Raw genomic sequence first — 13,565 nt, forward strand, 5'->3', positions numbered from 1 at the left:
TTCAAAGCCAATTTTTTTTTTCCAAAACCCATAAAAAATACCATCGCAGAAACAATAACACCACTATTCTGAGGAGACTTCCAGCTTTTCCCATTTTCATAGACCCTTTGTTCAACCATGAAGAAACTGGAGAAGCAACAGCTGCCCCAAGGGCTTCCGTACAAGATGGCGCCTCCCATCTCCACACTCCAGGAGGTATCACGTCTTTCTGACCAGCCTCTGGCCCGGAAGTGGTTACGGCTCTAGTGGATCCGGGTGTGTGCGCGCGCAGGCGGGTGGCGGTGGTTCCAGCGTTTCAGCGTGCCGTGCCGCAGGTGCGCCGGTCGGGTCGGAGGCTGTAGGTAAGTGGAGCTCGGAGGTGGGAGAAGCTTTCGCTGGGATTGTGTGCGGAGCCGAGGGTGTTTCCAGTGCGGATGGAGAAGGGTGCTGATGCTGGGGTACCACAGTGCGCGGAGAGGGGGCGCCCACTGATGGGCCCTGGCTGTTCCCAAGCGCGTCTGTCCGGCCCCCCTCTCCGCCCTCGGGCGCGGCCTCTGGGCACACCTGGGCGGGCGGCCGCCCTTAGTGGGGGCGCCGTGAGGGCCCTGCACCCGGTCCTCTGTCCGCGCGTCCGTCCCCTCGCCCTGCCTCTCTCTCTAGGAGCGTCCCCTCGAGGCTTTCCCACGCAGTCAGCCACGCGGGAGCCCGCGACGGTAGTCCCGGGCTGCCGCGGCCCTTCCCACGGTTCTGTTCTTGGGACCCGGTCCCCTGGCCACTCGCACCCGCCGCCCCGGCCCCGCCGCCTGGGCCCCGCCGGCCACTCTCTCCCTTCTGATCCAAAGGAGAATCCTAGACATGGCTACCAAGCTGACATCTGCGCGTCAAAATGCAAACAACCCCAAGACTTGATCGCTTTTGATGTCCCCTTCTATAGCCTGCCTTCCTTCTTCTCTTTCAAATATCTCATTGGAAACACAAAACCGCACCTTAAAAAACTGTATTATAATAGAAGGGATTGCAAGTACAACGTGTTGATAAATATCTACATTAGAAAGTGTTGGAGAAGAAAGGTTAAATGGAAGAAATGATTAAATTTAGCCAAGTAGGGCTTGTGTTGAAAATGCATTTTTTAAATGTTCATTTTAGTTATGCTCCAAGCAACTAATTTCCCTGTATTTGTTAGCATCAATTAGTTGTACCCAGGCTTTCATTTTGAAATGTCCACTTATGCATACAATACGTCTTCATCGGACTACCCACCCCATCACTCTCCCTCATCTTCCCCTCCTTCCCAAACCAATCTCAACAAGCTTCACACACATACATAAAGTATTTTAACCATATCCACCCTCCCCCACTCTCCATTCTCTCCCCTGGCTCCCACTAATACCTAAAACCCCCGTCACAGACAGGATCTCTTTACTTTCTTGTCATTCAGTATTCACCATGATTCTTTTTCCTCCACCTAACCCCTTCAAATACAACTAAAAACACTTCTCTGTAAATATTACTATATGTATCATATGTATGTGTGCATGTATATAGGTATATATGCTCCTGCATGTGCTTACGCATATCTTTATATGAACACATCTCTATATAATCTTGTAAAAAGCCATGTAAACATTATATAAGCAAGACATCCTCTTACACACACACTCACTCTCACTCTCACTCTCATCCTCTTTACCAGTCCCTCCACTCCAAAGACCTGTTAGCAGTTTGGATTGCACTTTAGTTTTACTTATTTCTCTTTACATTTATTGACAAGTGTGTACATGAACAAATGTTTGCAAAGACTTCATTTAATTCTTTTTTTTTTTTTTTTTTGCCAGTCCTGGGGCTTGAACTCAAGTCCTACGCACTGCCCCTAAGCACCACTTCCAGCTTTTTCTGTATGTGTGGTATGGAGGAATCAAACCCAGGGCTTCATGCGTGCTAGGCAAACAATCTACCACTAGGCCAAACTTCTGGCCCTCGTTAAATTTTGTAAATGCATTTTTTTTTTTTACAAATACACCATGTGGTACATATTCCGCAACTTGATGTTTTATGCTTAAAAATGGGTCTTGAAACTTTTTGTTTGTCTTTATATAGACTGACCTAGTTCCATAGCATGTTAACCTTTCATAGAATGGAATTCCATAGGTTATTTGCAGTTTGTTCCAGCGTTGGACACACTGCACCAAGAACAGCCTTGTACACGCCTATGTGTGCTGTGTGTTTCTTAAGGATGGATGCCTTTGTGCAGTTGATGCCAAACTTCTGAATAGTGCATTGTGTATATTGCCGTTTCATCTGAGCTCCTTTAGCGGTCTGGTAGTTTCAGTCGTGTGAGTGTGCGCGCACACACACGTGCGCACATGGTGGTATTGGGGTTTGAATTCAAGACCTTGCATTTGCTAGACGTGGATTCTATCACTTGAACCTTGCTTCTAACCTATTTGATTTTTTTTGCCAGTCCTCAGGGCCTGGGCACTGTCAATGAGCTTCTTTTGCTCAAGGCCAGCGTTCTACCACTTGAGTCACAGCGCCACTTCCAGCTTTTTCTGTTTATGTGGTACTGAGGAATCGAACCCAAGGCTTCATGAATGCTAGACAAGCACTCTACCACTAAGCCACATTCCCAGCCCTTTTTATTTTTTTGAGTAAGGCCTCACTTTTTCCCCCCGGGGCTGACTTGAGCTCTTGCTTTGCTTATTTCCTTCCTTCCTTCCTTCCTTCCTTCCTTCCTTCCTTCCTTCCTTCCTTCCTTCCTTCCTTCCTCCCTCCCTCCCTCCCTCCCTCCCTCCCTCCCTCCCTCCTTTCCTTCTTTCCTTCCTCTCTTTCTCTTTCTTTGCTATAAGGGGAGATTTCATTATGACATTTCATGCATATACTGGTCCGTACTCCTATTTTTGGTTCCCAAGTAGCTGGGATGGTAGCTGCACACTCAGTCCCCCTCTGTCCCTCAAAGGCTGGCATTTACACCCAGTTTTTTATTCACTGAAATAGGATGTTGTAAATTTTTTGCCTGGGATAGTCTTGAGCCACAGTTTCCCCAGTCTCAGCCTCCTGAGTAGCTGGGATTACAGAAGTGAGCTATCATACCTGGCTATGTGAAAGCAATTTGTATAGAATGCATGGAACTTTCAGACAAAAGTAGCTTTCAAGATCCTGCAAGTATCTAGGCAGAAATGAAGTCATGGTCTATCAGTAAAATAGAGAATTCTTTACTTGGATTTAAGGGCTAAACTTGACTCTCTATTTTAAGTGTCTGATTCTTTTTTCTTTCCTTTAATAGTTCTGTGGTCTGCAGAACTTCAGTGGTATGAAATAGTGGTATAAAAAAGTTCAGTAAATTGCACAAGTTCATATAATTAGCAAGTGGCCGAAGTTGGGTTTGGACCCAGAATGTTTTACTCAAAGTCTTTGTTATTATTACACCTTATATTATTCTGTGAATTCTTGTAACATAATTGTTTAATTTATTAAGACATGATTTAGTCCACAAATATGATTGTATGTTGTGTCAACTTGGAATATTTAATTGCGTGTCTCTAAAATAACTTATATTTAACTATTATGACTATGTGGTATCAAATTTTATACTTACAAATAATTTTAAAAATGAAAAATAGGTTGTTCATAATCATAGTGCCCTTAGGCAACAATTGATAATCGTTTCCGATTGTTGCATAAAAAAATGTTTTTTGGTGGCAGCATCGGGGTTTGAACTCAGGGCTTCACACTTGCTACACAGAGATACTTCACCACTTGAGTCACTCTCTGGTCCTTTGTCCTGGTTATTTTTGAAATGACGGGTCTCTCTTTTTGCCTAAGCTAGCTTGAAATTTGGCCCTCCTATTTAGATTTTCTGCTGTAGCTGAGATAACAGGTGTAAATTGCCATGCCTATATTTTTCTGTTGAGATGGTGACTTGGTGAACTTTTTGCCTGGGCTTGCCTTGCCTCCATCCTCATCCTCCCTGGTAGATCGGATTACATATGTAAGCCACCAGTGCCTGACAAAACATTTTTTTTTTTTTTGCTGTTTTTTTCTTGAGGCATAAACTTGCTATGTAGATCGGTCAAAGGCAGTCATGTTTCAATGAACCCAGCCAAAAACTTTTTTTTTTTTTTCCAGTCCTGGGGTTTGAGACTTAGGGTCTGAGCACTGTCCCTGGCTTCATTTTGTTCAAGCACTCTGCCTCTTTTTGCTAGCACTCTACCTCTTGAGCCACAGCACCACTTCTGGCCTTTTCTGTTTATGTGGTGCTGAGGAATTGAACCCAGGGCTTCATGCATGCTAGGCAAGCACTCTACTGCTAAGCTACATTCCCAGCCCCCCAAACTTTTTAATAAGAATCCCGAATTATTTCACTCATGGGAAATGTTGAGACACTAAAAGGTTTGAATCCCTGAGCAATCCTTTGGCAGGATTTAAACCCTGTTTTAAACTATGTGTTTGGATCTATGATGGGGGGCGGGAATCATGTTTCATTTGAATTAGCAGAATGTTATTACCCGATGATTCAATCAGGAACATTGATCATTAAAGTATTAACACATAAATAACTCAAATCGAGTTTTCTTCATTTAGTGGATACTTGTGGAGTTCGGTCACCTCATTGTCAGTCATTGGGGTACAGTGGTGAAGGAGCCAATTTAAGTTCCCTGTCCTCATGGGACTTGCATTCTGGTAGGAAACACAAGAGATAAACCACAGTCACTTGTTCATCAGTTGTGCAAGCTGGAGAAAAACAGAATACCTCTTAGGATCTTGCTGTGTAACCCAGGCTGGCCTCCAACTTGCAACCCTCCTGCCTCATCCTTCCAAGTGCTGGTATTACAGGCATCCTTTCTCCTGATTTTTGACAGATGTATCCCGTGTTACCCAAGCACCTATCAAGATGTTGATCTTCACCACCATTCCAGAAAGTTCCTCATTCCTGAAATGCCCTTCCCTAGGTTTTGGAGGTACAGCTTCCTCACAGCTCAACTGCAATGTCTGCCCCGCACCTTCCTCCTCCTCCAGAGGAAACTGCTGTTCAGATATTTTCCCACCAAGGAGTAGTTTGGCTGTTGTAGAATTTTATATAAATATTGTATTTGGCTTCTTTCACTCAGCCTGAAGGCATTTGATATACGTTCATTCATCCCTCATTGGTGCTGAATAGGTTTATTGTAGGGATGGGCCATACCTGGGCTGGTTTTGTTTCTGGCTATTATGAACACAGTCACTAGGAACATATTCTGTAAGTCTCTCTGTGGATAAGTTTAGTTAATCCAGGTTGACTTCAAAAACTATGCTAAATCTGATCCCCTTCATGTACCCCAATCTTTCTTTCTTGGATCCTGAAACTTTTTTCCAGTTCATTCTCTGTATATCTGCTCTGTTTCATTGTTTTTTGTTTTTAATTGGTCATGGGGTTTGAACTCAGGGCCCCTAAGCTCTTTTGCTCAAGGCTAGCACTCTACCACTTTGTGCCACAGAGCCACTTCTGGTTTTCTGGTTGTTAATTAAAGATAAGAGTCTCATGGACTTTCCTGCGCAGGCTTGCTTTGAACCATGATCCTCATATCTCAGCCTCCTAAGTAGCCAAGATTATAGGTGTGAGCCACTGGCACCTGGATTGAATATTCTTTCTTTAAAGGCCCTTTCAGTCCTGAGTATATTTAGTTTTGCTTGGTGGCTTTATGAACATTTTTTACTGATTTTAGAATTTTGTTAGGAGCTACAGGCATGGCTGAAGTGGTAGAACACCTCCCTACCAAGTGAGAGGTCCTAAATACGATCCCTAGTACCACACAAATAAACATCCATCCCTGGACTTTTCTAGTTTTGTTTGGTTTGAATTCATTTGTGGGCTTCTTTATAGGATCTGGCCTTCAATGGAAGTCTTACATGTTTCTCTGTGCTTGAATCTGTGCTAGAATACCTCTCTCTCTCTCTCTCTCTCTCTCTCTCTATCTATCTATCTATCTATCTGAGGCTGAACTTCAAGCCTTATACTTGCTAAGAAGGCACTGTACCAACCAATTCTGTGACAACTGCCTGGTTCCAACAGGATTCACCAGTTTGAAATAACTTTTAATTTAGTCTCTTGACTCTAATATTTTGTTTTGTGAAGATGATAGAAATTTGGATTCAGTACCTGCCCCAAGTGTAGACTTGAGGTCTGTTTTCTCATAAGGGTCTGTTCATAGTCTCAGCCAAGGGCAGGTGGCTTACATGGACATGGTGTGGATAGTTTGGGGTACCTGTACATGGAGATAGTCCTAGTGTATTCCGGGCCTGAGCTTAGACTTCTGTTCCCACATCCGTGATGTAGCCCAGTCCTGACCCTGGTATGAGTTCTGTGTGTTCTTTCCTCCATTTCTGGTACCTCATGATTGTGCTGGAATCAAGATTTCATTTCTTCCTTTTTCTTTGCCAGTTTAACTTTGTATTGAATTAAAATGTATTTATGTATTTATTTTTACATGGTGTTGGATTTAAAGCCAGGACCTCACATAGACTGGACAAGTACTTTACCACTGAGCCACATCCCCAGCTGTGTTTTCACCTTTTGGTAGTACTAGAATTGAGGCAAACCCTGGAACAGCGCTGGGAAGGTGTTGAAGCTCTGGGTGCAGGGAAATGCCCCTGCCTTTCTTTCTGTGTCTCTGGCCCAGGCTTTGCTAAGTAGACACTCTTACCACTTGAGCCTTGCCCCCCAGCTTATTCTGGCATTCATGTTGTTTAGAGTGGGATAAAGAAGTCTTTTTATATCTTCTCAGAGTGTTTTCGCCAGATGTCTCTTTATGCAAGTTACTTAATCTCATTATGCCTGTTTTCCTCTTTCAGTAAGAGTGCTGGAAAAAGTACATGGGAGTTACATAGCACAGCTTCTAGAATAAAGCAAGCTGCTTTAGAACCACATCTCTATTATGCCACCAGTTGTGGTTTTTATGATAATAATTGTTGGTTTTCCAGTTTTCCTCTCCGGTAGCTGAATATTTCTGTGTACTTGACTATAATGCAGGATTGTTATAAACATGAACTTGTGTATTCAGATTTGTTGCTGAAAGCTTAAATTGTGACAAAACACATTCAGTAGATGCCTCTGAGCCGTCAGAGATGGGGCATATAGACAGGGAAGCAGATTGCTGTCTTTTGGCTGTCTAGGTTTTAGGCCAGAGCCCACAGATGGGTAGCCCAGCACCTTGAGTGTTTTTGTTGGACTGGCACAGTATTTTAAGAAACTATAAATTGCTAACATTTAACACTGGGGACATTTCATGTACAGGTCAGATCTTCCAGCTCTTGTGAACATGCCTGTTGTCTGTACCTGACCTTTCCTGGCCCGCTTATCTTGTACAGAGCAGTTGCTCCTAGGGTTATCCCTCCCACTGGCCAAGTGACATGCACTATTTCTTGTTTTAAACATGTAATACATAAATGGTAATTTGCATTTGTTCTCTCTCAGTGGAGGTAACAAAAGTTATGTGGAGGGAGCACCTGTTCTAAGACTGTTTAAAGGGACTGTTGCAGATTTCCCGGCCCTGTGATGTGCAGTTTGGAGCTTTAGGCATCTTAGATGTCTCTCTGAGTGCCACCCTTTTTTCTTTATCTCATTCCATCTTCCTTTTTTTTTTTTTTTTTTGTATTGCCCTGCTTTCTCCTACAGTAACTAAATTGGTTTCTATGGAGAACCACAGAGGCTTCTGGAACCACGGGGTGCTATTTATTCAAGTCCATTTCTCCCACTCCTCACTGCCCATACTTTCCAGAAGAGTGAAACAATTTCCTCTCAAATTTACTTGTGGCTAAGATTGATATCTGTCTTGTCTGTCTGTCTGCCTACCTGCCTGCCTGCCTGTCTGTCTGCTTGCAGTACTAGGGGTCAAACCCAGACATTACTTTGCCACTAAGCTTCACCTTCAATCCTCAAGTTTTGGTGTTTTGAGACACTGTCTTGCTGTTTAGCCCAGGCTGGTCTTTAACTTGGGATCCGCCTGCCTTCACCTCCCAGCTACTAGGATAACATGTGTACTGTACAATTCCTGGCAAGATTTTTTTTTCTTTAAATCAAGAAGCAAAATTTTTGTTAAACTGATGGGAGTTGAAAGGTTTAAAATGCAAATGCCCTAGCTGGGCACTGGTGGTTCATGCCTTCAATCCTAAGTACTTAGGAGGCTATGAGCTGACGATGACAGTTCAAATCCAGGAAAGAAAGTCTGTGAGACTTTTATCCCCAGTTAAACAGCAAAAATCTGAAAGTGGAGTTGTGGTTCAAGTGGTTGAGTGCTAGCCTGGAGCATGAAAACCCAGGGACAGTATCTAAGATCAAGCTCCCTGGACTAGCAGGGGAAAAAAAAGTAAATGCCCTGAAAAACTCTCATGTTAAAAAGTTCATTCACGGGCTGGGAATATGGCCTAGTGGCAAGAGAGCTTGCCTCGTATACATGAAGCCCTGAGTTCGATTCTCCAGCACCACATATCTAGAAAACGGCCAGAAGAGGCGCTGTGGCTCAAGTGGCAGAGTGCTAGCCTTGAGCAAAAAGGAAGCCAGGGACAATGCTCAGGCCCTGAGTCCAAGCCCCAGGACTGGCCAAAAAAAAAAGTTCATTCACTAATAAATTAGCAATCGAAGGTGGAAATCTAGCATATTCTTCCCCCACCCCCATAACACATTAATATAAGCCAGGCACTGGTGGCTCATGCCTGTGATCCTAGTTACCCAGGAAGCTGAGATCTGAGGACTGCAGTTGGAAGCCAGCCTAGAAAGAAAAGTCCCCATGAGACTCTTATCTCCAATTAACCACTCAAAAACTGGCAGTGGCATGTAACTCAAGTGGTAGAGGACTCATCTGGAGAGGTTCAAGGACAGAGCCCAGGCCCTAAGATTAAGCCCCACAACACTGACAAAAAAATTAATATAATTGCTATTTGATTCATAACTTTGGCAACATTAATAAAATAATAAATTTTCTCTGAAAAAACAAGGAGAAAATAGACAAGGAAACTTACAAAGGGTTTTAAGATATAAATATATATTATAACAGTAATATAATTACATAATTAAAATAGAAATATATAAACAAAGCCAAGTAACATTGCTTTAAAGGACATAAACACTTGCCTAACAAGTGAGAGGCCTTAAGTTCAACTGCAGTACCATAAATAATGGTAATAGTCATAGTGGTGCTGCCAGGTGCTGGTGTCTCCTGCCACCACCTACTCAGGACATCTTTGGATCACAGCTCAAGCCAGCCCACCACTAGAAAAACTAAACAACTCTAGAAGTGGAGTTGTGGCTCAAATGTTGGAGTGCTAGACTTGAGTGCAAAAGAGCGCTGGGAATGTGGCTTAGTGGTAGAGTGCTTGCCTAGCATTCATGAAGCCCTGGGTTCAATTCCTCAGTACCACATAAACAGAAAAGGCTGGAAGTCTTGCTGTGGCTCAAGTGGTAGAGTGTTAGCCTTGAGTAAAAGAAGCTCAGGGGCAGTGCCGAGGCCCTGAGGTCAGCTGGCAAAAAGGAAAAAAAAAAGCTTAAGGATAGCACCCAGGCCCTGAGTTCAAGCCCTAGGACTGGCACACATACACAAAAATGAGTATTGAAAAAGAATATTGGTGCTACCAAATGATGTGTGGTTTGTTTCTTGTGTGTCTCTGGGGGATCTGATTGCATCTTCGGTTATGATTGATAGGGTTCAGGTAATTCAGAAAGCTCTGGACAGCTATCAGATGGCAGGGGAATTTGTGGAGGCAGGGATGAAGAAAGAGATGGAATATGAAAATACAAACATGAAAATAATAAAATATTGCTATTTCACGTGGAAATTTGCAGCAATTGTTTTAGTTTGTGGACTCAGAGATTATAAATGAAAGTGTTTAAGGAAAGTTATTTATGCATAGCTTTATATTCTGTACTTTAATATATTTTTGCCATTTGTTTTTCAGCTGGAAGGATTAGTGAAATGCTTTCTGAAGCAGTCAAGAGTTGAAGATGTCTAGACAGAACTTAGTAGCTTTGACAGCAACCACACTTCTGGGAATAGCAGTGGGGGGATTTGTCCTATGGAAAGGACTCCAGCGCCGGAGGAGTAAGGTGAACCCAATGGTCCAGCTGCAGCTACAGCCACAGCCTGTGGCAGGAGGGAGCGATCACCCCCCTCCTGGAGAGAACCAGCTGTCTTCGGGTACCCAGAGACCCTCCAGAGCCTCGTGGGAGGAGAAGATCCTCCAGGCAAAGGTTGTGACTGTGTCTCAGGAGGCAGAGTGGGATCAGATTGAACCCTTGCTTCGGAGCGAGTTAGAAGATTTTCCAGTACTTGGATTTGACTGTGAGTGGGTAAGTTAAAAAGTAAAGATTAAAAAATAATTCCTGAGGGGCTGGGAATATGGCCTAGTGGCAAGAGTGTTTGCCTTGTATACATGAAGCCCTATGTTCGATTCTTCAGCACCACATATATAGAAAACAGCCAGAAGTGGTACTGTGGCTCAAGTTGGCAGAGGGCTAGCCTTAAGCAAAAAGAAGTCAGGGACAGTGCTCAGACCCTGAGCTCAAGGCCCAGGACTGGCTAAAAGAAAAAGAATTCCTGAGTAGGGGCCATGGATCATCAAGTAGAGAATGAAATGCAAGTAGAATTGGCTTGCTCTTTTCTTTTTTTTTTTTTTTTTTTTTTGCCAGTCCTGGGCCTTGGACTCAGGGCCTGAGCACTGTCCCTGGCTTCTTTTTGCTCAAGGCTAGCACTCTGCCACTTGAGTCACAGCGCCACTTCTGGCCATTTTCTGTATATGTGGTGCTGGGGAATTGAACCCAGGGCTTCAAGTATACGAGGCAAGAGCTCTTGCCACTAGGCCATATCCCCAGCCCCCGGCTTGCTCTTTTCTTGTTGTTGTTGTTGTTTCCAATTAATTTTAGCAGATGAAGCTGGAGCCCTTTTCAGGACAGGGGAACCCTTAACAGCCATGATACTAAAATCAGCCAGATGACACTGAGTTCCACTTTTACCCCTGATTCTGTGAACCTGGACAGCTATTAGCCTCTGTGTCTCATTTTGGGTGTTTGTGATAGGAATGTAACGGTGCTAATCTTCAGTGACTCTCTTAAGGATTCAAGCAGATGACGCCCTATGAAGGCTTTGACACAATTTTAACATGTAGCAAGTGCTCATTAAATACCAGTTCCTATTAATACGTTTAATAGCCTTTCATAAAGATGCCACAGAGAAGCTAGCTAAATGGAAATTATTCAAATTAGAACTTAGAAGGTAATAGCAAATATTTGAAATATTATTTAGATACTTAGACATGTAGAAGTATCATTTAGTAGACACTGCTGTTTTGCTTATGTCATCCCATTCAATTTCCCCAATATTCTAGATAGGGAAATACTATTTACGGGTAGGAAAAAATAAAATAAAATGTAAAAATAAGTTTTAAGCCAGCTCCTGGCAGGTCATGCTTGTAATCCTAGCTACTTAGGAGGCTGAGATCTGAGGATTAAGGTTCAAAGCCAGGCTAGGCAGAAAAATCTGTGAGATTCTTATCTGTAATTAACCAGCAAAAAGCTAGAAATGGAGGTGTGGCTCAAGTGGTAGAATGTCAGCTTTGAGTAAAAAAGCCTAGCAAGAGTGAGAGACCCGGCTGGGAATATGGCCTAGTAGTAGAGTGCTTGCCTCGTATACATGAAGCCCTAGGTCCGATTCCTCAGCACCACATATATAGAAAAGGCCAGAAGTGGCGCTGTGGCTCACGTTGGCAGAGTGCTAGCCTTGAGCAAAAAGCAGCCTGGGACAGTGTTCAGGCCCTGATCAAGCCCCAGGACTGGCAAAAAAAAAAAAAAAAAAAAGTGTGAGAGACTCTGAGTTCAAGTCCCACTACTAGCCTTAAGAAAAAAAAGAGGGCTGGCAATGTGGCTTAGTGGTAGAGTGTTTGCCTAGCATGCATGAAGTCCTGGGTTCAATTCCTCAGTACCACATAAGCAGAAAAAGCCCAAAGTGGCGCTGTGGCTCAAGTGGTAGAGCGCCAGCCTTGAGCAAAAAGAAGCCAGGGACAGTAGTCAGACCCTGAGTCCCAAGCCCCCATGACTGGCAAAAGCAACAACAAATACTTTTGCAGAAAGACATAAACAAGAAGTTATAATTTGGTAAACTGTATTTCAATTCAAAGAAGTGGTCCTCACAGCATACTACGAGATAAAGGTATGAGTTTCCAGACTCCCCTGAGTTACCCGTGATCATTATAGTGATAGACAAATAACATCTACAAAATGAGGATTCTGCCATGTTTTAGGAACCATTCATTATTGTTTCTGGAGGCAGAGATGGAGATGTTAAGTATCTTTTTGAGGCTGGGCATGGTGGTATATACCTGTAACTTCAGCATTTAGGAGACTGAGATGAGAATTCTGGGTTCCAGACCATTCTGGGCTCCCTAATGAGACCCTGTGTGAAAAGAAAAACAAAAGTGCCTATGGACTTGCCTGACTCCTTTGTGGTCTTTTCAGCAGGCTATCTGCATAATTACATGCTTATGGACCAGTGCAGATAGTATAATGATTGAAGTATATACCAGTCTTGGTTACTCATGCTGCTAATCAACAAGGTGATGAGGACAAAACAAGAGGATAATGAATTCAATACCAGCCTGAGCTAAGATTGAGTTAAGTAAAGGTCATTCCCCTTTCCCCCTCCCCCCAAAAAATGTAGACTTGATTTCCTGCCGGGGCTAGTTTTAAATTGCAGTCCTCAGATCTCAGCCTCCTAAGTAGCTAGGATTAAGACCCTGGCTCATATATGTTTTTTGGTTGGCTGCCTGTGGCCTGTCTACCTATATTGATAATTTCATAGGGCCTGAGAATGGTGTTATAAGCATCAAAATGGCCCTTGGCAGAGAAAAGGTTCCCCACCCTTGGAATAAAATCCAGATGTCTTAATTACAGGTTCTGAAGGACTTAATACTCTAACATCTCTCTTAAGTCCCTGATTATGTCTCCTTACTCTTTCCCAATCTTATTATTATTTCTGCAACCACATTGGACTTTTTAATTCTGTCACTTGAACAGGAAAATCTCATTCTTGGCAAAAACTGTAGTTAACTGTGTAAACAGACTAATGATGTTCATTAAGTCAACCTGTTTCAGCCCAGAAGATGGTCTCATGTTGTTCTTTACTCTCTGCTGCCATCATGGGGTTGTTCATGGAATCATGGGCCATGCCAGAGATCAGATTTCAGTTTTATTTCATTTTATTTTTCTGGGTGGTACTAGGGTTTGTCTCTGGGCCTCATGCTTGTTAGGCAGGTGCCTCTACCACTTGAACCATGCCTTTAGGCCTTTGGGCTTTAGTTATTTTTCAGATTGGATCTTGTATTTTTGCCTAGATAAGCCTGGACTTTGATCCTCCTATTACACTTTTCACGTAGATAGGATGACAGGACACCCAGGTATTGGTTGAGATGGAGTTTTGAGAACTTCTCGCCCCACTTGTCTCAAACCATGATCTGGTATCATAGGCCCAAGCCACTGCCACCTTGTCCTCAACTCTCACTTTTTTTTTTGTGCCAGTCCTAGGGCCTGGGAACTGTCCCTGAGCTTCTTTTGCTCAAGGCTAGCA

General features: G+C 43.3%; 1 protein-coding gene across 2 annotated transcripts in view; it reads left to right on the top strand.

Annotated features, from left to right (window-relative positions):
- Positions 1-277: 277 nt before the first annotated feature.
- The window catches only part of Exd2 (exonuclease 3'-5' domain containing 2), a 39,636-nt gene continuing 26,348 nt past the window's right edge, over positions 278-13,565 (top strand). The window contains exons 1-2 of one of the 2 annotated variants that reach the window (XM_048362242.1): positions 278-341; positions 9,907-10,300. In XM_048362242.1, coding sequence (XP_048218199.1) covers positions 9,953-10,300 — 348 coding nt within the window. In that variant the 5' untranslated portion in view covers positions 278-341; positions 9,907-9,952. The remainder of the gene's footprint in view (positions 342-9,906; positions 10,301-13,565) is intronic. The other variant, XM_048362241.1, reaches the window with a different exon arrangement.

The sequence above is a fragment of the Perognathus longimembris genome, chromosome 14, assembly GCF_023159225.1.
Source record: "Perognathus longimembris pacificus isolate PPM17 chromosome 14, ASM2315922v1, whole genome shotgun sequence".
NCBI lineage: Eukaryota > Metazoa > Chordata > Mammalia > Rodentia > Heteromyidae > Perognathus > Perognathus longimembris.